The sequence below is a fragment of the Clarias gariepinus genome, chromosome 13 (genome assembly GCF_024256425.1).
Source record: "Clarias gariepinus isolate MV-2021 ecotype Netherlands chromosome 13, CGAR_prim_01v2, whole genome shotgun sequence".
Lineage (NCBI taxonomy): Eukaryota > Metazoa > Chordata > Actinopteri > Siluriformes > Clariidae > Clarias > Clarias gariepinus.
The window spans coordinates 13,939,442-13,965,029 of record NC_071112.1 but is presented as its reverse complement, the minus strand read 5'-3'; the positions used below and the strand labels follow the sequence as shown (position 1 = coordinate 13,965,029).

General features: G+C 38.2%; 1 protein-coding gene across 1 annotated transcript; it reads left to right on the top strand.

The window, feature by feature from the left end:
- Window positions 1–105: 105 nt before the first annotated feature.
- xkr6a (XK, Kell blood group complex subunit-related family, member 6a) lies at window positions 106–15,053 on the top strand. The gene is made up of 3 exons (XM_053509337.1): window positions 106–875; window positions 13,521–13,717; window positions 13,875–15,053. The coding sequence occupies exons 1-3, from the start codon at window positions 313–315 to the stop codon at window positions 14,840–14,842; spliced, it is 1,728 nt and encodes a 575-aa protein (XP_053365312.1). The 5' UTR covers window positions 106–312; the 3' UTR covers window positions 14,843–15,053.
- Window positions 15,054–25,588: the final 10,535 nt, after the last annotated feature.

Genomic DNA, 25,588 nt, shown 5'->3' with positions numbered 1-25,588 from the left:
ACTTGTATTTAAAATGGAATCCTAAACCAAATGTAAGTTAGTGTTAATGCAAAAGTCATGAATCTTAATTTCCAGGGCTGAATTAGCAGTGTTTATTTTGATACATCAGGAGTAACATGATTAGGTGGTAAATCCACTGTGGGTTGGAGATAAAATGAGCAATTACAGTTCTCCTATTCATAAATTCACAAGACTGCAGATTAATGAAGTTCTCACGTTCATGGGTAGAGGCTGCGGACCACAGGTATTTGGGAAGTGACGTCACCAGCCCTGAAACGTAGGAAGGGGGGACGAAACGTTTCGGTGAGCAAGATGGCAGCGAAATCCGATGGCGTGGGGGTCGTTACCGGGTTCGCGCAGCTGGATGAGCAGGACGAAACGGCGGCCAACGACGACGAGCTGGATAGCGCGGCCATTCACATCTGCCACTGCTGCAAGACGTCGTCGTGTTACTGGGGCTGCCGGAGCGCGTGCCTGCGCTCCCTCACGGGGAGAAGGAGCCGGAGAGGAGGACGAGGAGCGGAGGAGCGCCTATGGCTGGACTGTCTGTGGATCGTGCTGGCCATGCTCGTGTTCTTTTGGGACGTGGGCACGGACGTGCTGTTGGCCGTGGATTACTACAGGAAGCGGGATTACGCGTGGTTCGGGCTCACGTTGTTTTTCGTGCTCGCTCCGTCCGTGCTCGTGCAGATCCTTAGCTTCAGGTGGTTCGTGCAGGACTACACGGGCGGAGGCCTCGGTCCGGTGCAGGGTCTGAGCCGGAGAGCCACCGCTGGACTGAGCGCAGGCAAGTACGGCAGGCATGCGTGCTGCCACATCTCCATCTGGACATGGCAAGTGCTGGTGCATCTCCTGCAAATGGGCCAAGTGTGGAGGTAAGGCTGGGCTTATGAATCCCAATGTTTTGGTGTCCTCTGTGATGTGCTCCCTCTCTTTCTCTCTCCCTCACACACTCGCGTCCACTCGGTAACTTGTCATAGGGGAGATGCCCTCCTTCATGCTTACTTCAAATCTGAAAAGCACAGGGAGACTCAGACATTCAGTTATTACCCCAAACTAACATTTTTTTTGTAGTCATCTTCTTGTGCAGGGGATTTTTCAGTTCATTATTTCAGTCATGCATGAAAGTGGGAAAATATTTAGGTTGCAACTAATGTTTTTTTTTTTTTCCCTGAAAAAGGCTGATCACATCTATGCTGCATGACATCATGCCCAGTGTGTGTACACTCTGTTCCTGCATTTGCTCTAAATCAGTGGTTTTCAACCCTGGTCCTGGAAGACGACCTGCTTTGCACATTTTAGTGTATTCCCGGCTCTTTCACACCTACGCTAATTAAGTACAGACTGTCAATTAGACATTTAGTTAAATCAGGGGTGCTAAGAGCTGAGAAAACACAAAAAATTGCAATGCAGGTGATCCTTCAAGACCATAGTTGAGAACAACTGCTTTAACTCATTCTGTTTAAGTCAGCGGAGATTTTCAGTCAACTGGGTCATAATTAATATGTGGCGGGGGTAAAAATTGACCCACCTTAAGAAGTGAAGAAGGTCTTCACTAAGAGTTTTCATTCACACCTAAAGCACTTTCGGTCAGTGATAATTTCATTACTGATATAATCTTAAATGCTGTTTTTTTTAAATTTAACTGATAGGTCAGAAAATGCCAGAGCATGGTGTAGTTTATGCCTGATGCTTTCACTAAACTAAAAGTATGAATAAGGATAATAATTATTTATTACGTGCTTCCACATGTGCGGATATTGTTAGTTTCAGCTTACATGTATAAACAGTATGACTTTATGAATTTATTTGCTATAATAATACTGATAGTCACTGATAGATTACAGAGAAAATCAAGAGTTACATTGAATACAATTTAAAGATACCTACTCATAAAATACAGAGTGGGCCTCTGAAAAATAGCCTGCCTCCGGCAATAGTATGGCAAGTGGATTGTTTCTGCAAAAAAACAGTTTCTCCAAAGAGCGTGTCACCGGTATTGGAGGCGGGCTACTTTTTCATGGCCCATCCTGTATTACTTATGAACTGTAACATACTTGTAAATCAAATTGTCCAGTAACTTGAATTAATAGAAGTTAAATAAAAAAAAAGTGTACTTTTTTTGCAAATAAAATGTTGCAACACTGTGCATCATATTAATACAGATTCAAAGATTATTTACAAAAAAATAACTTTTTTTGTCCTTTTTTAGTAAATAATCTTTGTGGTTTAAGTGAGAGAGGTTCTGTAAACTGTTTTGAGTTGATTATCCTCTTATATTTACATTTAGGCAAATGCCTTTATCCAGAGAAACTTACATTTTTATCTCATTGTACATCTGAGCAGTTGAGGGTTAGGGGCCTTGCTCAAGGGCCCAACAGGGGCAACTTTGGTGGTGGTGGGATTTGAACCTGGGACCTGCCAAACTGTAGATCCAATGCCTTATCCTTATCCCTGAGTCCCTTTTATCATCCATAAGTAATCTATTTACCCAGTCTAACCTTTTGAGGTTCTCCTGTTGGTATCTTAAACTAAAGCATTACCGGCACATTGTTGTTTTACTGTGTTGAGGATGTAATAGCTCTGTAGTGTGCCTGTTTTTTTTATTTTTTTTTATTTGCAGCTTCTGTTTTTTACCCACAATATAAAGGCACTTTTGCTTTTTCAAGGTCAGCAGCCACTGATACCACTGAACAACACTGCTGAGAGCTGGAAATTTAGTTTATAATTAGTAACTTGCTCTGGTAAAGAAGCGGACATTTAGAATTAAAAATAAATAAAATCTTAATTCCAATCAATTGGTTTTTGTTGTTAATAATATGTGGTTACACCTTAAATGAAATTTCAGCCACTGTTTCTAAAAATGGAAAGTGGGGGAGGCTCAACATAAACTAAAATAGTTCCTATTAAATAAGCAGATTTGTGAAGGGGCAGCGGTGGCTCAGGCAGCTAAGGCTCTAGGTTGTTCTGAGATCCGGATTTAAGCCTGTGGGTTGCCACACCCAGTACTATCCAACTACTGCTTGCAGGACCGATCCCAAGTGCTGGTCCAAAGCCTGGTTAGAAAATGGGAGAGTTGCATCAGGAAGGGCATCTGGCATAAACCCTGTGCCAAATTGTTTATGGGTTGAATGGTCCGCTGTGGTGGGTGCAGCCGAAGGTTCTTCTGTTTAAATAAGCAGATTTGTGACTCATTGTTTTTACTCTTGGATAAAAACCCTGTTTTCCTGCTGGATGTTTAGAATTTTAACTAGGATTCTGTCAAGGTCGGAGTTCTATATAATCTCACTTTCCACTTTGCACCTGTAGAAAGGGAGCTCTACTGCTGCTCTTTGTCTTTGGGCTTATCGAAAAAAAATCCAGATGGATTGTTTAGTTCATTAAGATACATCTTGTATTTAAGTAAAGCCTTATGTCCAGGCGTTGTAGGTTTAATGAAGTTGAACCACTGTGATTTATCACCAGCATTCATCACACAAAAAAAAAAAATCTCTAAATAGATGTAGCAATCTGTGCAGAACTGTTGTAATTATAGTGTTAATTTAGGTTAATTTATTTTAGGATAAAGTCAGTAAAAAGGACATAATGATTAATGTTTTTAGTGCTAGTGCCAGTCTCAGGAGACAGGAGGACTGATAATAGTTGAGTCTAGCGGTCAGGGAGCACAGCCCAGATGTGTGAGATATGATCATTACTTCTGGAGAAATTATGAACTGACAGTAGTTCTGTTGGACTCTTTTCCCTCTGGCTGTCCAAACACATGGAGCACAAAGCTGGCAGACTCAAGCAAAACGTTTGCTTCCCATCAGCATCATTTAAGCTCAGTGGATATGCACATATGCCACCCTTGGCAAATCTAACAATAATGAGGCTTGATTGAAGTGTGAAGAGTGTCGTCTTGATGCAGAGTTTGGCTGGCATGAAAATCCTCTTTAAGCCTACTGAAAACAAAACTTTTCTCTTGTGGCCGTGAGTCAGATTTTTAGTCTTCTAATTTCTGCCTTAAATACAACTAATGTAAGACTTTGTAAGCAGACATGAATTGTTAAAAAATAACAAGCTCAAGAGTATCAAGGAAACTGTTCTATTTTTAAATATTATGTACAGTGTGCTCAGAAAATAATTTATTCAAGTGGAGTAATGTTTTCCAGAATAAATACCATTAATAATAACAGTATATACAGCTAGACATTTCGCAAATGGTCGCTTACAGTATGCAAAGGTTCTTTCCAGCAAGCCACAGACCATTACCCAGATGGTAGGCTTGGCATGCTGACCTGAGTTCCCACTGTGTGTTTAGTGCTCTCCTGTACCCCATAAGTACCCTACACTCAGTCATCACACAATTTTCCATTACTCACTCAGCTGCAGTGTGACAGCAGTGGATTTTAACCTAAGACCTATACGGCAGTCATCACAATTAATAGGGTACCCCTTTTTTCAAATTCACTTCAAAATTCATGCTGAATTGTTATCAGAATGATGGTACTGATTCACATAGGCTTAGGTGGCAGTCACCTTGAGATTGGCTGGACACAAGCAGTGATGCAGTATTTCACACTTGAGCAAGCCATTAGATCCTCCTGAGTCTATTAACCTCTCCGTATAAAAGCGGGGCAGTGGAAAACATAGTGGAATAGCAGTGAAAATACAAAGAAATATGTTAGGCGATACAAGACAAACAACTCAAGGGCACACAGTGGTTCATATTCCAGGAAAGGGGAGATGCTGACTCTAGTCCTACCCTTTATATTTTGAGGGCTGTGCCATTGATGATTCAGTGCTACTTCTTTTAGAAAGCAGTTGGAGAATCAATATTAATGGCTTGGTGTAATTATTCCAAATGCATGTGGGCTTTCTGTCCTCAGGCGTCAGGCACATGCTGGTCCTGAGTACTCACCACAAAGTACTGGCTAAAAAAAATACACAGCTGTGAATCATTTTCCTGGCTAAGACATCTAACCAGTGTTAGATCTGTTTTTAGTACTCGTGGGTTAAGAACACGACCTAATGTTCTGCATGCAAAATAGTTTAAAGAAACAACAGAGAAGCTAGTGGATTACTAGAAGGCTTTAAGTAATATCGTGTTCATCTATTTATTTATTTATTCAACGTCAGTACCACTTATCCTGTGTAGGGGTGGGGGTTTGAGGCTTATCCAAGGAAGCAAGAAACAGCCATAAACACACACCCACTCATACACTATGGGCAATTTTAAAACAGAGATTAGCCTAAACACATTGTTTTGGACTGCCAAGGTGAAAAAAAAGAGTATGTAGAGAAAACCCACAAAGCATGGGGAGAACATGCAAATTTCATGCATATAAGCTGGAGGCGAGATTCAGCCCCCCAACCACAACTGTGTCCAGGTGCGAGGCAACAGTGCCATCCATCATATAACATAAAGACATAAATTTCAGGATTTCTCTTAGGCTTCATTTATTTTTAGAGAAATCATTATTAAAACCTTTTTATTTTATTAATTTTTTATTTTTTTCATTTCACTTGAAGCAATTTTTATATTTTGGGTCTTGCACTTAGTCTTTAAAATATACTTACCATGTTATACTCAAGGATTTTTCAATTACTCTAAATGTAATATTTGAAAATGTTAGAATTACACAGCTGCCATTCCCCCCACCCTCCCCATTTCCATCTGCTTTTTCATTATTAATTTAATTTAACATGAACCTTATGCCATCATTTTGTCAGTTTGATTTTATTTTGCATGTTTCTGCCTTTCCCCCCTCATTGTCGTTCATGCGCTCCATTTTTTTTTTTTTTCCTGTTTGTTTTGCTTTAGTTGCCCAGATGGACTGATGCTCCTAAAGGAAGCTCTTGGGTTTGTGATTGGGGGTTTACACTTATTCTCTCAGCAGAAGGTAAAGAAAAAAAGTGACCCACGGAGCAAGGTGTTTGTAAGTCCATCTCTTCATTTATCCGTGGTTATTTTTCATGGTTAAAAATCCACCATTTTTGGGCATCTTATCACTGATTTCTGTCTTAATGTTCAAATTTCTTAGTTAAACAATGACGGGCAGCATAACTAAACGCTTAATATTTTGGCCTTAAGTACAGTATATCCCCTAATTTCACTTGTCGACAGTGGATGTTCTCTGTCAAAATAGGTTTTAGTGCTTCGTTTAAATCCACTGTCTGTGCTAGGCCGCCAGTTTGGCTGAGACAGGCATTTCTTCTTCCTCTGTATTTGTTCAGTGAAGTCAATTGAAGAGGAGAGCCTGTTTGAATGCTCTCCCCAGGAAGCTCTTTGCAGGAAAACGCCGGAGGCTCTTGTGGGATTACACAGACATGCACGGCTTTCATCTAAGATGTAACACAGAAAAATCTACTGCAAAGTACATCAAAGGAGGAGAATTCTTTTTCCCATTTGGTGAATATGAAACGGGTGATACCAGCCTGATTCTTTCTGTAATCTTTATTATGAAAAGCAAATGCAGCTATAATTAATTTCATTATCATATTATGATGTATTTGGAGAATTATCTTTGGCTTTAGACAGACTGTATATTTCTTATATGTAGCACTTGGATGAAGTTTTTTTTTATGGTTATTGACACATTTATACAAGCATTGTATATGAATAATACTGGCTACAGATAATATAACCCTAAAATCTGATTTTTAATTTTTGCAGTTGTGTTAATTTTGTCAGCTATTTTAAATTTTTGTCTTAGTCCCGAGATAAATGTTTTTCCCAGCAATTAGTTTTTATCATATATAGTCAGTCTTATACTTTTTTTGTGTAGTCAAGTTTGAGTTGATTAAGTCTGGGCATTTTAGTCTATTTTTAGTCAATGAAAACAACATTCAAGCAATAAGATTAATATTATTAATTAACCCTACAGTCAATCTAACCCCCTTTTTTGATTTTTCCCAATTTTCTTCCTAATTTAGTCGTGGCCAATTCCTCCCCGTCACTAGGGGGCTCCCACATAAAGGCTACTACTACCATTCAGCCAGGAGGGCCGAAGACTATCATGTGTTTCCTCCTGACTGTGTGACGTCAGCCGACCGCATCTTTTCGAACTGCTTGCTCATGCACCATTAGGGGCGGAGTAACACACTGGGAGGAAAGCGCTAGCCGCTCCTTCCGCGTGCGTGAGCTCACAGACGCCCCTGATTGGCTGTAGAGCCGGGATTAATGAGGGAGCACAAAGTACCTCTCATCCCTCCCCTCTGAGAGAGCTCGGCCAATCAGCTCTCTTTAGACCTCCGGCTGTGAGAGGTAACAGCATCACCCGGAGATCAAACCAGCGATCTTCGGATGATAGGGCGAGCATTTTATCACTGCGCCACTCAGAGGCCGCAAAACCCTTTTTTTTAAAGGTTTTTTACTAAATAATTATCTTAACATTTAAAATGTATTTTTTCATCTCAGTTTTCAGCTAATTATATTTATTTTATTATCACACATCCATATTCTTTTAACAAGAAAAAAACAATAGTATGGACAATACAGCGTTTTGAAACTTTTTTGTTTTTATTATGAATTTACACACTTGGACTGTTGTAGGATACTGTAGCTCCTATGGGTCACAATCATTTGCTAACCTACTGTATCAGCTTAGTGTGTTTGGCAAGGTTTAACTATAAAATAAAATACATCACAACCACAAAGAGGCTGTAAAACTGGGTGATTTTTATGGTACGCCTTGATGCGTTTCTTCAGGTTTGTGGTATTTTTTCCATTCATTGTGTGCCCTCACTGTTTCCCCTCCGATATAACAGTACATATACATATACTACTGTGACGAAGAGTTAAAGATGACTGAGCTTGTAACATCCCGGGAAACACGGATCCTCCTGCCATAAAGAACGAAAATAAATACGGATGTTTTACTAGTTTTTATTTTTTTTAAACTACATTTTAGTCTCATCTTTTTCATCAACAATATTGCGTGCTGATTTCGTCACTGTCTCTGTTCATTGATATACGTGATGTCGTCATCGTCTTGTCTTAGTCATAGGGTCGTCATGTCTCAACAAATATTTTTTGTCATTATTTTCGTTAGCACTACTTCGCTAAAAAAGTAGAAACAGAACAGATCTTTGCTATTAAGATGATGCTGGGGATTATTTGTGCTTCTTTTTTACACTTGCTATGTAATGGAGAATTGGCATTTCTGACTTTTTTTTTTTTGCATTGACATTGTAAACACATGTTGAGAGAGACGAGAAACTATATTTCGACTCCTCTGTATGTCTTCACATATGGTGGCGTTGACGAATTAAAAAGCTTGAACCTTGAAAAAACATCTGCCATTTTCTACTTTGTGCAGAAGCCTGACAGGGCTCTTCTTACATGTAGAGATCATTGAGACCTGAACTAAATCACAGTAAAATAGAGGAACCCACTGCATCTGGTGCCCTCAGCTCTACAAACAGTTAACAAGTTTCATGACTGCATACTGATATGTATGGAAACACATACACTACCAGTTAAATGTTTGGACACTCTAATAATCTCCTTCGAACAGTTGATATTTAGATGTGTCTGCTACTTATGCTCTGTAAAGCCTTCATAAAGATAATCTGTTAATTGGTGAGTTTTAAGGCTGGTAACTCTAAATGAACTTCTCCTCGGCAGCAGAGGTAGGTTTTGGTCTTGCCTTCCTGGGATCTTCTTCATAAAAGCCAGTTTCATCATGGTGTTTGATGGGTTTTGCGAACACACTATTCTACAGTAGAACAGCTGACCTTCGTATCTTAAAATTACAACCGACTGTTGTTACAGTATGCCCGTAGGTCATTAAGTATGTGTTACTTCTAGTTTTGAAAAAATCTGTATTGTTCTGGAATGTCTAAAATAAATCCAAACTTTTGCCTGGTACTGTATAAAAGATCTGATCTGAAAATCATCAGATTTGTGCGTTCAACAGTCATTAAAAAAGTGCTTAGAAATGCTTACAATCTTATATCATTTGGAGTGGGGAATGCTTCTTATTTCTTCAAGCTATTAAAAACAGTTATGATGTACTCAGGAGATGTTGAATAGACATAACAACTACTCAATTGACTCCAAGTCTTTAACCCAGTTGGATCCATTTTTTTTTTTTTTTAAGTTAAAGAGTTCCACAAGACATCTTTCTAAGTTACTGTACATCATAGGCCAAGATCTGATTAGTAACAGAGTGACTCTTGCATAATACAGGTCACATAGCAGTTGCCTGCTCTTGTATACACCGATTAGCATTAAAACCATCTTACTAATATTATATAGATCCACCTTGTGACACCGAAGCCTCTGGGGCCATAGATTTCACGACACCTCTGTACTGTGATATTGAGCAAGATTTTACTGTAGTATCAGATTTTTTATGGCCTGTAAGTTGCAAGTTGTGGCTTGGATCCACATTTGGATGGAGAGTAAGAGAATTTGTAGGCCACGTGTTTGGATAGGTAGAATTCGTCTAAGTAACATCCACATGAATGCCACAACCAAAGGTTTCCCAGGTCAACGCCCCTGCCAGCTTATTTTCTATCCCAGGGGCATCTTAGATTTGCATGTTCTGGGCCATCCAGACCCGGCCTATTGCAGGCACCAGGTTTTGGACTGGTGGTCAGCATGGGTACTCAGACCAGTCTGCAGCTATACACCCCCTCATATGCAACAAGCTATGATGCACTGTGTGTTCACAGCCAGCATAAACCTTTCAAAAATGTGTTACACGGTAGCTCTCCTGTGGAATTGGAATTGTGGATGAAGACTCCCTCAGGGAAACAGATACTAAAAAAAACACTAGCATATTGTATATGTGTCATGCTTGACTCTAATTGTTGTCAAGGGAAATGGCTTATTGACTGGGAGGGCTTTGACCTGGAGGATCATGCTTGGTTTTCGCAAAGGATATGTTGCATCTTTAACTAACCCAGACTCTCTGTTTTCTTTGTGAAGAAGTTGAGCACTGTTTAATGTCTTGCCATTGTTGATTAGTTTTATACATTACTTCCTGCATGTTTCCTAATTTGATCTTGTCTAATGTTGGTTAGACCATTTCTGTTTTTTTTTTTTTTCTTTTTCAATTTTGTATACATAAATCTAGGAAAATCTGTTTTGCACATGACCTCACTGAAGTTTAAATCATGTTTTAGCAGCCAATATATGACTGTTATATTTGAATGGATTTTACATTTGAGGATTTTTGACAATTATGCTTAGTCTTCCGATTAAAATTTTCATATTCATAATGCTAAATGTTTCAATTGAATCTTCAGCAAGCCATTGTAGTGTTCCAGTATGAATGGGAGATACTGATGATGGATGATCACTCTCTGCCCGTCAGAGTATGGCAAATGTCTGGGTTTGTGTGGGCAATCAAAAATCAAACTTAGTTTATCCGGGCCAATTTATCTGTCATAAGCAGCATGACTCACTGAACATGCTGCCAACCTTAACTGAAGCTCCTCATAAACTATCAGGGACATACTGTATCTTTGCCAAGCTGACAACTTTGACAGTTTGTTATGAGTGCAGAAGTGCACAGGACATCGTGTTCTTAAAAGAATTTTGGGCACAAATGATCCAGAATGTTTGTTTTTTTTCTGCAACACAATGTTTTGCATTCGTCGTTATTGCAAAAACTGCAGGACTGTTCCACAAAAACCTTATTATTCACACACACATACATATAGATATAATATAATTTTTATATTAACATTATCACAACCTAGGCTTTGGGTTCCCTTTCTGTCACAGGCCTGAGCTGTTGTGTGTGTGTGTGGCACCGAAACGTTGGCGGTGGATCCCTTTGGGTGCTGTGGGTTGCGGGGTGGGAAGACTTCCTTGTCCAGCACATACCGTGGATGATTAATTGGATCGGGATCTGAGAATTTTGGAGGCTGGGTTGTTTACATCCCAAATCAAATGTTCTACTGCAATTAAAGCCCTATTCGGACGGGACTCGTTTTACAGAAGGTCGTTAGAGAAATTTCTGTTTCACAGACATACTTTGTGATTTTAATCCCGTCCGAATCTGTCATGTCTGTCTTTCTCTCTCACGACCTCTTTAAAAATTCCAAAGCAAATTACCTACTAATCTCGTCTGAATGCGAATGTCTGTGATTGGCAGAAAGATTTTTCTAAAACGCGTTTGTTTTGTGTTTTGGTCAACGTAAACTACCGTACTATCTCTAGCGCGCCGGTATTCAAGTTTGCACACCAATAATGGATCCTGGACATGTGGTCTTGTGCAACGCCCACATGTAATCCACAGACACTACTACCTCTGTAATAAACATGGAGATGTTAGTCTCGTCCGAATGCATACATGAAAAATTCTAACTCCAATGTCGTTTGGAAAACTAGTCCCGTCCGAATAGGGCCTAAGAGTCTCATCTAGACTAGAGTACTGTTCTTGATGTCCTCTCTAAATGTCAATCATTTTTACATGTTCATTCATGAGAAATGTCATTTATGTCTGGTTTAACTTTCATTTATTTTTTTTTTTTTAATATGTTTTAATAGGTATGTTACATTGACATGATCAGAACCTTGGATCCAAAATTAAATTAAATTAATATAGCACTTTTAAGAATGGCAATTGTCGCAGAAGCTTAATAGAAATACAAAATCTGTACATAAATATACAGTATATACAGCTTGTCTCTAACTCTGAGATGACATGAGACAGAAACCTTAAAAGAAACCAGACACAAAAGGGAACCCATCCTCATTTGGGTGATACTGGACAGTAAAACAATAAATAGATCCCTTCTGTATGCTTTACTACATTTATTTAATCTGCTATAAAGTCCACTTTGACAATAAAAACTGTTCACTAATGGCATCAATGATAAAAATATAATACAAAATTATAAAAATATTGGTCTTTGGCTCTAACTAGTGAATGTTCCCTGTGTGCTTGTTTCCAAGCCAGGTTCTAATAGCAAAGACGTCACCTTGTGGCTGTGACCATGACCTCATGTGTGTAGCCTATAAATTTTTTTTTATAAAAAAAACCTCATTACCTCACATTTGCCCTATATCCTATTTCTGTCTTGCCGGGGAAAGAAAAAATCAGATCTAACATAAGGAGCACAAAAGAAAATCTGTGTAAAATTTTGCATCAAAATGTTATAGGAAAGTATGCTGAATTTTAGTATTGATTTATCAATATGCACCACTTAGAGAGCAGCCATTACAACTACTGTTTGTTTTGGCTCTCTGATAAGAATGCAGTGCCATTCATATAAGAAATGTAACTGTTCATAATTTTATTCAATATGATTATCCGGATATCCAAAATATTATGCTATTTATTGCATGGACTTGCCATAGATGTTGTGCAGTCTCCTTACAGCAGCAAGTTTTTATTTTTTTGTGAATTTTTTTGACCCATCACTGTCAGGCATGAAGCAGGCAGTTTGTTCATGACCCTGGCATGCTGAGAAAACTTTCTACTATGATGGTATCCACGCATTAGTGAAACGCTGGGATAAGTGTGTTAGTGTAACAGAGGATTATAAAGGTAGATTTTACTCTCACATCTGTGTTCTGTTATTCTACATAATCATATTCTATGGTGAAAAATCAGGGAAGATCTCTACACTAATGGGCATCGAGCATGATATCAATTTTGAAAGTGAAAAGTGGTTAAAGATTGAGAGCATCATTGTGCATGTTTATATACTGTATAAGATACAGTGGGGCAAAAAAGGTATTTAGTCAGCCACAAATGGTGCAAGTTCTCCCACTTAAAAAGATAAGAGAAGCCTGTAATTTTCATCATAGGTATACCCTCACCTATTGGAGACAAAGTAAGAACAAAAATCCAGAAAATCACATTGTAGAATTTTTAAAGAACTTATTTGCAAATTATGGTGAAAAAAAAGTATTTAGTCACCTACAAACAATCAAGATTTCTGGCTCACACAGACCTGTAACTTCTTCTTTAAGGGGCTCCTCTGTCCTCCACTCGTTCCCTGTATTAATGGCAGCTGTTATCAGTATAAAAGACACCTGTTCACAACCTCAAACAGTCACACTCCAAACTCCACTATGGCCAAGAGTGAAGAGCTGTCAAAGGACACCAGAAACAGAGTTGTAGACCTGCACCAGGCTGGGAAGACTCCACACCGGGTGAGATCTTGCCTGGAGCCCAGGATCGAGGGAGATTATCAGTGGTCTTGTATGTCGTCCATTTTCTAATAATTGCTCCCACAGTTGATTTCTTCACACCAAGCTGTTTACCTATTGCAGATTCAGTCTTCCTAGTTGAGGTATACCTATGATAGAAATTACAGGCCGCTCTTATCTTTTTAAGTGGGAGAACTTGCACCATTGGTGGCTGACTAAATAATTTTTTACCCCACTGTAACTGTCTCTCAACATGAGGTGAGTATAATATAATGTATTTAACTCTTGAATTCCATTGATGTCTGTCTCTGCATCGCCAATCAGTCCGGCCTATGATTGTTGTTTCTACTATTACTTGTTACACATTTCTTCTCCAGCACATGCTGAAAGCACATTTTTGCCATTGTTCCCTTTTTCCAAACAGATACATACGGACTATGTACCTGGGTATCCAGAGCCGGCGTCAAATCAAACACAGGCGGAGATTTTATTGGGCCATGATGTACGAGTATGCTGATGTCAACATGCTTCGGCTGCTGGAGACGTTTTTGGAGAGTGCCCCCCAACTGGTGCTACAACTTTGCATTATGATCCAGAAGAACCGGGCTGAGACTTTGCAGTGTAAGGAATCTGCCTGATTACTTTTAGTTAGTGTTACTTAATCCTACTGTCAGTCAGGTTAGAGAAGATCTGTGGTTCCTGGACACAGTATATGTTTGATGAGCAAACGAATAGATTCCTACGAATAGTAAATGTATTTCTGCTTCTTTGCCTTTAGGTGTCTCTTTATTAGGATCACTGATGTCTCTGTCCTGGGTGTTAGCTTCCTACCATAAGCTCCTAAGGGACTCCAGAGATGACAAGAAGAGCATGAGCTATCGAGGAGCACTAATTCACATCTTCTGGAGGCTCTTCACCATCTCTTCACGGGTGCTCTCCTTTGCTCTCTTTGCTTCCATCTTCCACATCTACTTTGGCATTTTTGTGGTGATGCACTGGTGCGCCATGGCCTTCTGGATTGTGCATGGAGGTACTGATTTCTGCATGTCCAAGTGGGAGGAAGTGCTCTTCAACATGGTAGTTGGCATTGTCTACATCTTCTGCTGGTTTAATGTGAAGGAAGGTCAAACACGCTACCGGATGATGATCTACTACTTTGTGGTGCTGGCTGAGAACACGGTGCTCACCTGTCTGTGGTACACCTACAGAGACCCAACCACCACAGATTCTTACGCAGTGCCAGTCCTGTGTGGCGTTTATTTAAGTTTTGCCTCAGGAGTGGTCTTCATGGGCATCTATTATGGAGTCCTTCACCCCATGGGGCCAAGAATGAGGGTGCTAGCCAGCTCTTGCTGTGCCGATCTACTGTGGGGTCTCCCTTTACCCCCTGAAGCTGAGCCAATGGCACCAACCCCTGGTCATCATGCTGCACAGACAACCCTGAGCCGGGCATCTACAGTAGGTTATGGGCAGCAGGTCGACTCCCCGGCAGACACCTGTCTACCAGTGTTTCAGGTGCGCTCCCCAGAACCCACCACGCCATCGGGCCGGCGTCGACCAAAGGGGCCGCTGATCAAGATCGATATGCCCCGAAAGCGTTACCCAGCTTGGGACGCCCACTTTGTGGATCGGCGTCTAAGAAGGACCATCAACATCCTGCAGTTTATCAGCCCCTCGGCTGTAGGGATCAGGTACAGGGACGGGCCACTTCTCTATGAGCTCCTGCAGTACGAGTCCTCTCTGTAACCATGTCCTCTCTCCTCCACACCCTTTGTGTCTTTATTTTTGTCCTGTACATTAGTCATCATCCATTCCTTTTTTTTCCATTTTCTACCTGTTATTCAATCAAAAGGGTTTCAAAGTTTTTTGCAAAAAAGTTTTGTAATTATTTATTATAAATGGAAACTTAAAATGTGAAAAACAAAACTTGATTTTAGTCATTGAACATGATTTTCTTATGCAAACTGTGAGTGTCTATTTGTACATATGCATTTTTGTTTTTATAGTCTATTTAAAATTGTCAACTTCCTTTAAGATGATGTAAATCTTCTGTCAGTGTGTTTACAGCTAGCTAAAACCATCACATTGGAAAAATGGAGGGGGATAGACCCTGTCGATGCTATTTTTCAACTCCATTCAGTTATAGTTATGGCTGTGCTCAGTTGTCTCCTTGGGTTAAGCAGTTTGTCAGTGTTCTGTAGGGTTTCAGACTTCGCTTTGCATTTCCGCTGACCTCTTCAGGCAGACGCATAAAGTTGACAGATTATACAGTGGCATTCATTGACTGATTGCCTTAAAGATACCTTATTAGGACGTCTTATTCTCAGAAATGTACTTCATGAGATACCTCATTGACCCATGATAGCACAGCTTTCATTACAAGCTCATAAAGTACATTTTGCACAGAATGTTTAGTGTTGCTATTAACAGGCGTAAAGTGTATAGTTTGTTGAGTGCACACGCATGTAATGGACAGCTTTTGAATGAAGAAGAGCTCTGAAGTACTTTTAATAACTTTGATGCCAGGTCCACTGCTGAATTGAGTTAGTCTCAAGTGTATTATTGGTAAATCAGTGAACCGGTATAATATCTCTAATAATACGAGGCCGTCTGGTAAAACTGTGTTTTACTACTGCTTCATGCAATTTATTAGTTGTGTATAGGGTTTAATGGGGAGAATGCATTTGAATGGAGATTGAGTTGGGTTTGTAACGATGACCTGGCAACCCTGTTGCAAGTGTTGTCCAAGGATATAACTGTCCATCTATCCTGATGCAGTATTGTAGGAATGGCCAGGTAGTTTTCCTCCATTCTCTCCATCTTCCCAACATGCATTTCTCCGTTGGTGCTTATATTCATGGTCTTTAGTCCAGTTCCCTATTTGGACATTTAACAAAGTAATAAAGTTAAAAGGTGCAATTGCTTGTCAGTGATTCCATATGGAATGACTTACATGCATGTATTAAACCCCCCCCCACCTCACAGTGTTGGATTTTTATCCAAAATGTATTTTCTCTTAACTTTTTGTCCAAAAAAGTTAAATTCTTGGAGCTAAATATTTATCTTTGCCTGAATATACCTGATTGTTTTTTTTCCCTCCCACAAACCCCAACAGTATTTCTTTCCTGGAGATGAGGATGCCTTCCTAAATCACGTCCTCTACTGTAACGTAACCACACGTCAACAACCTTCTTATTCTTTATTCTTATTCTTGTTGTAAGAATAGGTGCTTACAACAAGATAGTTTTAAGCAGTCTATCGTTGGGAATGGTGCTACTTTCAAACGTGTATTTTTGTGGAAATGCTTGGCCGAGGCTGCTGAATTGACATCTGATTGTTTTATTTCAACTCAAACAAAATAGTTGCAACCTTTGCATTACCATGAACAACAAAGAATAAAATCAAATAGAAATAAAAACCACTGACGCTGGATCTAACAATGCCTTTATTTTAAAGGCACAGTTAGGCAATGAGTTGTTTTGTCTCGATATTGCACCATCCTCATTTCCAGTTTATTCTTTAGATTTACAGATGCATCACTTATATCATGAACATCAACACACTTCAGGTTTGGTTAGGAGTGCATTGCTGTGGCTCCATTGTGCCTGCTGTGATTCTAAAACCCAGATGCCATGCAGGTGCATCCAACAAGGTGAAGGGTTCTTGCCAGGGTTGGAAAGAAGCTTGAGGGACAGCATATCAATTCTTTTTTTTTTTTTTTTTTTTGACAATACAAATTGACTTAAATGATTTATTCCTGTGCGTGATTTAAAAATAGCACATGGAGAGGAGAAGACGCTGTAATTCGAGCTCTTGTATGCTGCCTCTTTTAGCATGACTCCTTCCCTGGTTGCTGCTAGCCCTTCCCTTATATTAGTGTATGGCTCAGGTATATTCTGGTGCAGATATTCTACAGATTACTACAAATGTGCGTGTTGGGTTTTTCTTTCAGTTAAGTGAAAACATTCACAACGTAGTACCTCCGCTTATAGAGTAAATACTGAAACTCATTAGCCGTTTAAGGTCACTGCAGTTCCTAGATTCTGGTTTTGTTGTTTGCTGGAGGTTTCAGCTTGTATTTTGCTTTGGCCAAACTTACTCTGGGTGTAAATAGTTGCTAAGTATGTCCCATGGGGAAACGCCAACCTCCAGGTGCTGAAACACTGTGACTGGTTCCTTTCTTCATCAGCAACATCATTTGCATTGGGTTAGAATTTAAGGCAGTGATAGGCTGAGATTTAAGTGCAGTAATTTTTTTTAGTGTTAAATACAACATTTATCACTTCCACTGTTTATACAGTATAATATAACACTAATCAATTATGTTATGAATACACTCATTTATTTGTAGGTCTTTTTTTGTATATATTGTTTGGGGTACTCAGTAAGATCTTTGCAAGATCTTCTGCTCATAATCCTTTCACGCTGGAATCTCTGTCTATGGCATAAACTGACCATCCAGGAAATGTGATGAAAAAGATTGAATGTGGATCATCCACAGCGATGTGCAGCTTGGCTGCGTAAATTCCCCTAACGTGAGCAGGTTCTTGATCCCAATATTAATCCCGTCTGCATTTCTGTTATTACACCCCCTTTCATTTAAACCTTCGGTGCTTTTATATTGCCGGTGCTTACTGCTGCCAAGATAAACCTTTCAGCAAACAACAATGCCGAGGTGCACATTTTGAAAAGGAAAAAAAAACTTGTTTGTTTTCCCCACATAGAAGCCGAACATGATACTCCTGTGTAACATGACATTGCCGCAGATAGTTAAGTATACATTCCAGTCCTGATGTAATTTGCAGAAGTTGGAGATTCCATGGTGCAGCTGCGCAGGAAAAGTACATCCTGTGCACAGAACCCAATTCAAATATAACTGTTTTTAGAGTGTTACAGATACAGCAATACTAGATATTTACATCAGTGTATATGGAAGGCAGTTTCATCCAAAGTGACTTTGGAAGTGGCCAGGCTCTCCGGCAATCCTGGAAAATCCTTCAACTCCTAAAACCTTCCTGTCACTAAGCACAACCTAACAACCAAGTGGCATTGCAAAGTTCTTACTTGAATTATTTGTTTAAAGGAACACATTACAGACGTGTTGAAGCTAAAAAATGTTGTCCAGTATTGCTGTACATGTTGGAATTTTGGGAACATTATCATCACGGTGCTAAAGCTGAACCGCCTTTGTATATTATGGTTTATGAAGATGTAAATAGATTTTCATATAAAGCCTTACTGTATATTAACTGTAACAGACTGTTCATTTAAAACCAATACTAAACAGAAATGTCTTGTATTCTATAAAATACAGAAGTACTATTCTGTTTTCTAAGGGAATATTATACATTTTTAAAAAATTTGTTTCTTTGCTTTAGATATACATTGTATTTCTTCTCTAAATGGCATTATGAATGAACATGCTCCTGTACAGAATGCTAATGGAAAAGAATGCTAAAGCTCTGGTGTGGCTTTCAGCGTGTACGTTTGTTTTTCTGTTTAGCAGACCTCAATAATCTGATGTATGCATGTTTCTTTCCATTTTTCATATCCCAGTGAGTATCACAGATAAAATCGATTTATTCTAGTTAGCATGGCCGATTGTAATAGAATTAACCTGGCTTTTGTGCGAGGTCCTATTGGCACACCGTGTAATTGAGTAACTTCCAGTGCAGGAAAAACTAGATTAGGCGGAATTGAAAAAACCTTGAATAATTAATTATAACACAGTGAATAATTTTGTAAAAGCTGTGAGATTAATGTCTGCATTTTAATGTACAGGTTTCCTTTACTGGACCAGAGAGTAGGCTTCTGATTATAAAAACCTGAAAAATATTCATACGCAAAATCAGTAAAATGTACCTTACATGGTCCATATGTATTGTTACACTTAATACTTTTTATCCTTTTTTATTTGTAAGTTGGTGTTAGAGGGAAAACAGCCCTCTAGTAGGCTCTATTTAAACTGCCTCAGAATTCCCAGCATGCAGTTCTGATATAAGCACATGGGTTGGCACCTGTGAACAGTTTTTAAATGTTGTTTTAGTAAAGTGGGGGAAAGGTGCCAGTTCAGTTGTGGAACTCCAAGTCATTGTGTCCATTCAGTTGTTTTTGTGTGCTTATACTGTGAGTCAAAATACCTGCATGTTTCCTGTCATCGTATACATACATACATACATACATACGTACGTACGTACATACATGCAGACATGCATACATATGATACCAGTCAAACGTTTGGACATAAATTTGGATTTTTCTCCATTCTAGAACAATACTGGGCATTAGGTGATAAATAAAAACAATAACAGTAGTAGTCAATTATTTTAAGACCTGAGGGTCTGAGCCCGTATTCCAAAAGCTTCTTAAAATTCAGAGAGCTCTTATCTTAGCTTAAAAAGTCCTAGCTGGGAGTTTTGGACTAAAAGTGATTTAGGAAACTACTCAGAGCAACTCTGAGTAAGGAAAGTACAAAACCTTTATCTTAGTAAGAAGGTGTGGCTGACCCCATTGCTAGGGATGATGCAGCAATTCAAGGACTGTGATTGGTTGAGAAAAAATAACCTCTGACCTCTGTAAAGGGTCTTGAAATGCGCTCTGTGTGAAAATAGAATAATAATAGAACAGACAGTGAAATCATAATGTTTAAATATGAGGAATTGTATAATCATGACTACAGGCTACTTTATGCAAAGTTTCTGTTGTAGGCTAAATATCGTCCCAGTTGACATGGTTGCAGGACAGTTATTTAAGTTGCACTTTTTAAATGTATGTAGTAAACAATCCAAGAGTGAAGGGAGTAAAACAACAAGAAAACCAAATTGGAAAGAAAAGCAGTGTTTAGCTTTACGTTCAGTGTTTAGAGAATATTTCTTCTTTCCGCCATTTTTTTCTCTGCTATACAAACTCTTAAGCCTCTTAAAAGTCCTCCTTTCTACTCTTAACCATTTTTTTTACCTTAGGAGCTGTTTTTCGGGCTAAGATGTTTTGTGAATCATTTTTATCATTACTAAGATTTAGTCCTAAATTTAAAGGAAAATTCTAAAAAATAAAAAAAAGTCATAATTCTAAGAATTTTCTTCAAAATTCATGACTAGGAGTAACTTTTAGGCTTAAGAAGCTTTGCAAATACGGGATACCTGGAATAGTTCTTGCTAGAACAGTATTTACAAGAACATTTGCAAAACCTATTAAGCACCATGATGAAATTGGCTCTCATGAAGACCAACCCAGGAACACAAGACTTCAAAAAGTTCCTTTATAGCTGCCAGCCTAAAAAAATCACTAGTTTACAGCACCTCAGATTCATGAAAGTCTTACAAGTAGCAAACAAATCTCAGTATCAACTCTTCAATGGAGATTATTGCATATTTTAGACACCTTCACCATTGTTTTACTGATAAAAATCAGGAACCATGGAATCAAAAGGTGTTTCCAAATTTTTTGACTGGTAGTAGACCATACATAGATTTTTAAGACCACCTACCTAATATTGTGTAGATCCCATTGTGCTGCCAAAACGGCTCTGGGCCCGTATTCACAAAGCTTCTTAGAATTCTCTGAGAGAGCTCCTATCTTAGCTTTAAAAGTCCTATCTGGGAGTCCTAGACTAAAAGTGATTTAGGAAACTTCACAGAGCAACTCTGAGAAAGTAAAGTACAAAAACCTTTATCTTAATGACAAAGTGTGCTCTGACCTCTGTAAAGGTCTTGAAATGCGCTCCTTATGAAAATAGAATATATGATAATAGAACAGACAGAGGAAGCATAATATGAAGAAACTGTATAATCCTGACTATAGGCTACTTTATGCAAAGTGTCTGTTATAGGCTAAATATTAAAGTTAAATAAGTTAATTAAACAGCTAGATGTTAAAAATGTGTCTTCTTTTGAAGCAACCAATTTCCACACAGTAGATACTATATTTCAGTTCTTACATTAATTTACCATGATGCAACATGATTGTAGGACAGTCTATTTAAGTTGCACTTTTAGATGGTTTGTAGCCAACAATTAAAGAAAGATGTGAGAAAGTAAAAGGACAAGAAAACAAAATTGGACAGAAGAGCAGTGTTTACTTTTAGCTTCACGTTCAGTGTTTGGAGGATATTTCTTCTTTCTGCCATTTTGTCCTCTGCTACAGAAACTCTTAAGCCTCTTAAAAGTCCTCCTCTCTACTCTTAACAATTTTTACCTTAGGAGCTGTTTTTAGGGCTAAGATGTTTTGTGAATCATTTTTATCTTTACAAGAAAATGTCATAATTCTAAGAATTTTCTTGGAATTTCGTCACTAGGAGCAACTTTTAGGCTTAAGAATCTTTGTGAATACGGGCCCTGATCTGTAGAGGCATGGTCTCGACTCAAGAGGAACATGTGGTGTCTGCTGTGGTATCTGGACCCACCATGGATCAGACTTGTTTTTCCAGTTTCCTAATCAGATTGAGATCTGTAGAGTTTAAAGATCAACATTAACATTAGGAAATTCCATGAAGGGGTGAAATCGTTTAGCAACGATGTTTTGGTTTAGGTAGGTGGTGTATGTCAAAGTAACATCCACATGTATATCAGGACCCAAGGTTTCCCAGCAGATCATTGCCCAAAGCATCACACTGCCTCCACCTGCATGCCTTCTTCCCATAGTGCATCCTTGTGCCATCTCTTTTTCAGGTAAGTAACGCACTGGTATCTTCCCAGCCATCCATATGATTTAAAAGAAAGAAAACCAAATTCATCATGCCACCTTCTTTCACTGCTCTATGGTCCAGTTGTAATGGTCATGTGTCCATTTTATATCATGCATTGCCTTTTATTGGGGATGTTGTACTTCTGCAACTGATTTTGTGCTTATTCAGACACTTTAAAGTGATTCTTCATCACGTCTTTTGGCCATCTTTATTTTTAAGCCATAGATGCAAAGTTTTCCGTAAGACTGCTGTCACATGCGAAACCACATTTTACCATTTAGTCTGTCGTTCAGTAAAAATGGTCAGGGTTGTTATTAGGAATGTCAGCTTTACCAAAGTTGTTTTGGAAGTACTCTCTAAAACGTTTATAAATCGTACTTAATTCCAGTATTGTATTGTTGTTGCCCTTGTACTTGTTCTTGATCGGTCTGTGTTGCAGAAGGGGACATCACCTTGTTGGTTGTAATTGAGTTTTTTATCAAAGCACAAGTACATAGTCTTTGGTATCCAAACAACGCAGTATAATCATAATCTCTATTCTGGTTTGACACCAGTCACTTTGGAAAGGACTGACACATCACTTTCCTTTTCATTTTTCTGCATATAGGTAGATAATTCTGTATAAAATGTATAAAATATGGTGTACACAAAATGTATATTTCCTGCTCTCCGAAAAATACTCCGAATATATTTTACCAGTGGTGGAATAAAACAGTACTTTTGATAACTAACATATTGTACATTCAATAGCTTATATTTATAATATACTGTGAAGCAAAAGAATATTTATGTAATGTTTGTACGATTGTAAGATGATGACATCACAGTTTTGATGTCATTATGGCTCTCAGCATCTTACACTGTCAACATTAACATGTCTGGAGCATGTAATAGCTATCAGTAATAGCTTCTTCTTCTTTTTTTTTCAAATGGAACAGTCTGTGGTTCTAATGCTCAGTGAGGAAAAGTAATGATTTAAATAAAAAAACTAACAATAACAGACCACGTCATGGTTCTTTAAGGACTGTCACATAGCTAGGCAACGTGTTTAAGTATATATTTTTTAAAGGCATCAAAAAAAAAATCAGTATTCAGAAATGAGTACATTGCTCTTGTGGAGCAAGACCACCTATTAGTGACAGAACAAGGTGATGGCCCCTTGCCTTCACAGCACTTTTAATCTGTAAATTCACCTGTTTGTTTGTTGTCATGACTTTTTAAATATACATGCCAATGTAATAATTGTGGTTTTCTGGTTTTGTGACGCGCTAGAATAATTGGAGATCTGTCGTGATTTTTTAAAAAGATGTATGTGTTTTAGGATTATTTTTTTTTTTCCACTGGAGAGGAAATATTTTGGAGAGAATGTAATTTCAAAAATAATAAAGGTTGTCTTTTTAAGAGTTTAATACACATTATAATTTTTTTATTAAATATGTTTTCATATACAATTAAAAGATTGATTTCCCGCTGATTCAGTTTAAAAATAAATACATCATCCAGGGTGAGGTGAGATAAAATACAGTAGGTTACATACTGCTGCTTTTAAAACTCCTCATCTAAAGGAGACTATAAAGCAATTAAAATGTTTTTTTATTAAAAAATAAAATATTTAGGGCGTGTGACTCGGATCTGAATTCCATGACTATTTAAGTCAACTTGATCCGTTCATCATCTCAACCTAGAACATGTTCAGAATCATGGCTCTAATATCTGTTAAAAAAAATTGTTGTACTGAAGGGTTTGCAACTGAGGTATAAATATATAAATAATAATACAAAATAAATGTCTTTAGAATAGTGTGATTTGCTCTAAAACACTTTAAAACATCTGAATGTCTATTTTGTATTACCAGTCTGACGAGCGTAGTTCAGATGTATGATGATTAATAATAACGAAGGGCGTTCAAAGCAAATCGTGATCTGTGATGAAATTTCTACTGAATGAAAAAGTAAAACTGGTGGAAACTGGTACCCCAGGGCCAGGGGTAGCTCAGTGGTTAAGGCATTGGACTACGATTCGGAAGATCCCAGGTTCAAACCCCACAACCACCAAGTTGCCACTGTTGGGCCCTTGAGCAAGGCCCTTAACCCTCAACTGCTCAGATGTGTAATGAGATAAAAATGTTAGTCGCTCTGGATAAGAGCGTCTGCCAAATGCCTAAATGGTGGAAGACTTCAAGCACAGTGCGGTCACACTCTTAGCCACAGCAAGATATTTGAAGGCGCAAGCATTGTGAAGAAGGCAACATTGTGAAGAAGGCAATTGTGAAGAAGTGGAACATCTGATCCTTGAAAATCAATGTGTAACTTTACCAACTTACACACGATCATACGCCAAGCCAACTTACACATTGTAGGAACTCGGCTGTGAGTTATTGCCACATCCCCGTACATGCCTTACCTTGCTGAAAGACATTTCCACAAGTTTGTGCAATTAAAGGAGTTCCTGGGAGGCCAGCATTTCAGACATGCAGGCAGTCCGGTCATGGCTCTGGGGTAACTGAGGAAACTTTTGATATTATTCAAGCAGGGGATTATCTAGAGAAATAAAGGGAGTTTTTACTCTTATAACTACAGTATGTTCTGTTATTCCGCACAATCATAAGTCTCGGTTTGACTTGAACGCTCTTTATATTTGTGTGTCCTGTAGCTTTAAAGAACTGTTTAAAAATTACAAGTGAAAGATGTCTGAGTGGCTTTGGCATGGGTGTATTGTGTACTTGGTGCACTTATGAAAACTAGAGGTTGCGATTCAGGGTTGTTGTTTTTGATTGAAGGTAGTTTCGCTTGATTGCTTTTTTGGGTTTATATATTTATTCTGTTTGACTCTGTGTGACATTTTATAATTTTTTGGTTCTATGATGCCTTTTACTGTGATGGTCTTGTTCTGATTCCTCAAGGCAAGACATTATTTTGCATGTACGTAGCTGTGTAATGTTGTGAGGCATCTCCGAAGTTCTCACCAGCAAGAACTCAAATTGCTGATTTTGATGTTGAATTTAAAGCCTATATTGTCTAGCCTTCATAAGAATATAAATAGTCGACCATTTCCCGAGGATGAACGTTAAATGTTCTTTCTATATTTTTACTTATGGTACATTGTGCGATTTATTTATTCATTTATTTATTTTTTTATTTATTCTTTATTTGCTTTGCACAATATCTCAAATGCAGCTTACTACTGTACTTCATTCTATAGAAACCAGCTACCTGTTAGAAATGTACATGTTTGTTTATTGGGAAGATTTTGACTCAGATACAGTACTTTAGTTTTATGAATGAAATTAGATGTTGTATGTAGCCATCTGTACAAATAAATTATTTCCCCATCTTTACATAATGACAGAGCCTTTTAAATGGTCCTGAACTATGATAAGGACATTACTTCATGCGTATAGTAATAATTACTGTACATGTACATGTTATATGAACGCTCATAAAAAATTCCTTAAAGCACAAGTGGTTAATTACCACTTTGATTTTATTATTTATCATTCATGCTTGTATTATTTCCTCAGCAGATTGTCTTCATCATAAAATTAATGAACATTAAAGTAAGTAATTTTCAAGATCGGTTTAATGGGATTTATGTCTGTAATTTTTCCTGAATATTTTAAAATGTGACAGATTCTCATGCGTTATTTTAGCACTGGATTGTTTTCAGTTTTCAGTCTTTTAAATTTTCAGTTTTTTACATTATCTGAAGTTTTAATAATCAAAAAATATATATTTAAAAAAATAACTGTACAGATTCCTCTGAATAACGAGATACAAATGGATCATTCACATGAACAAATAATTTTGTAT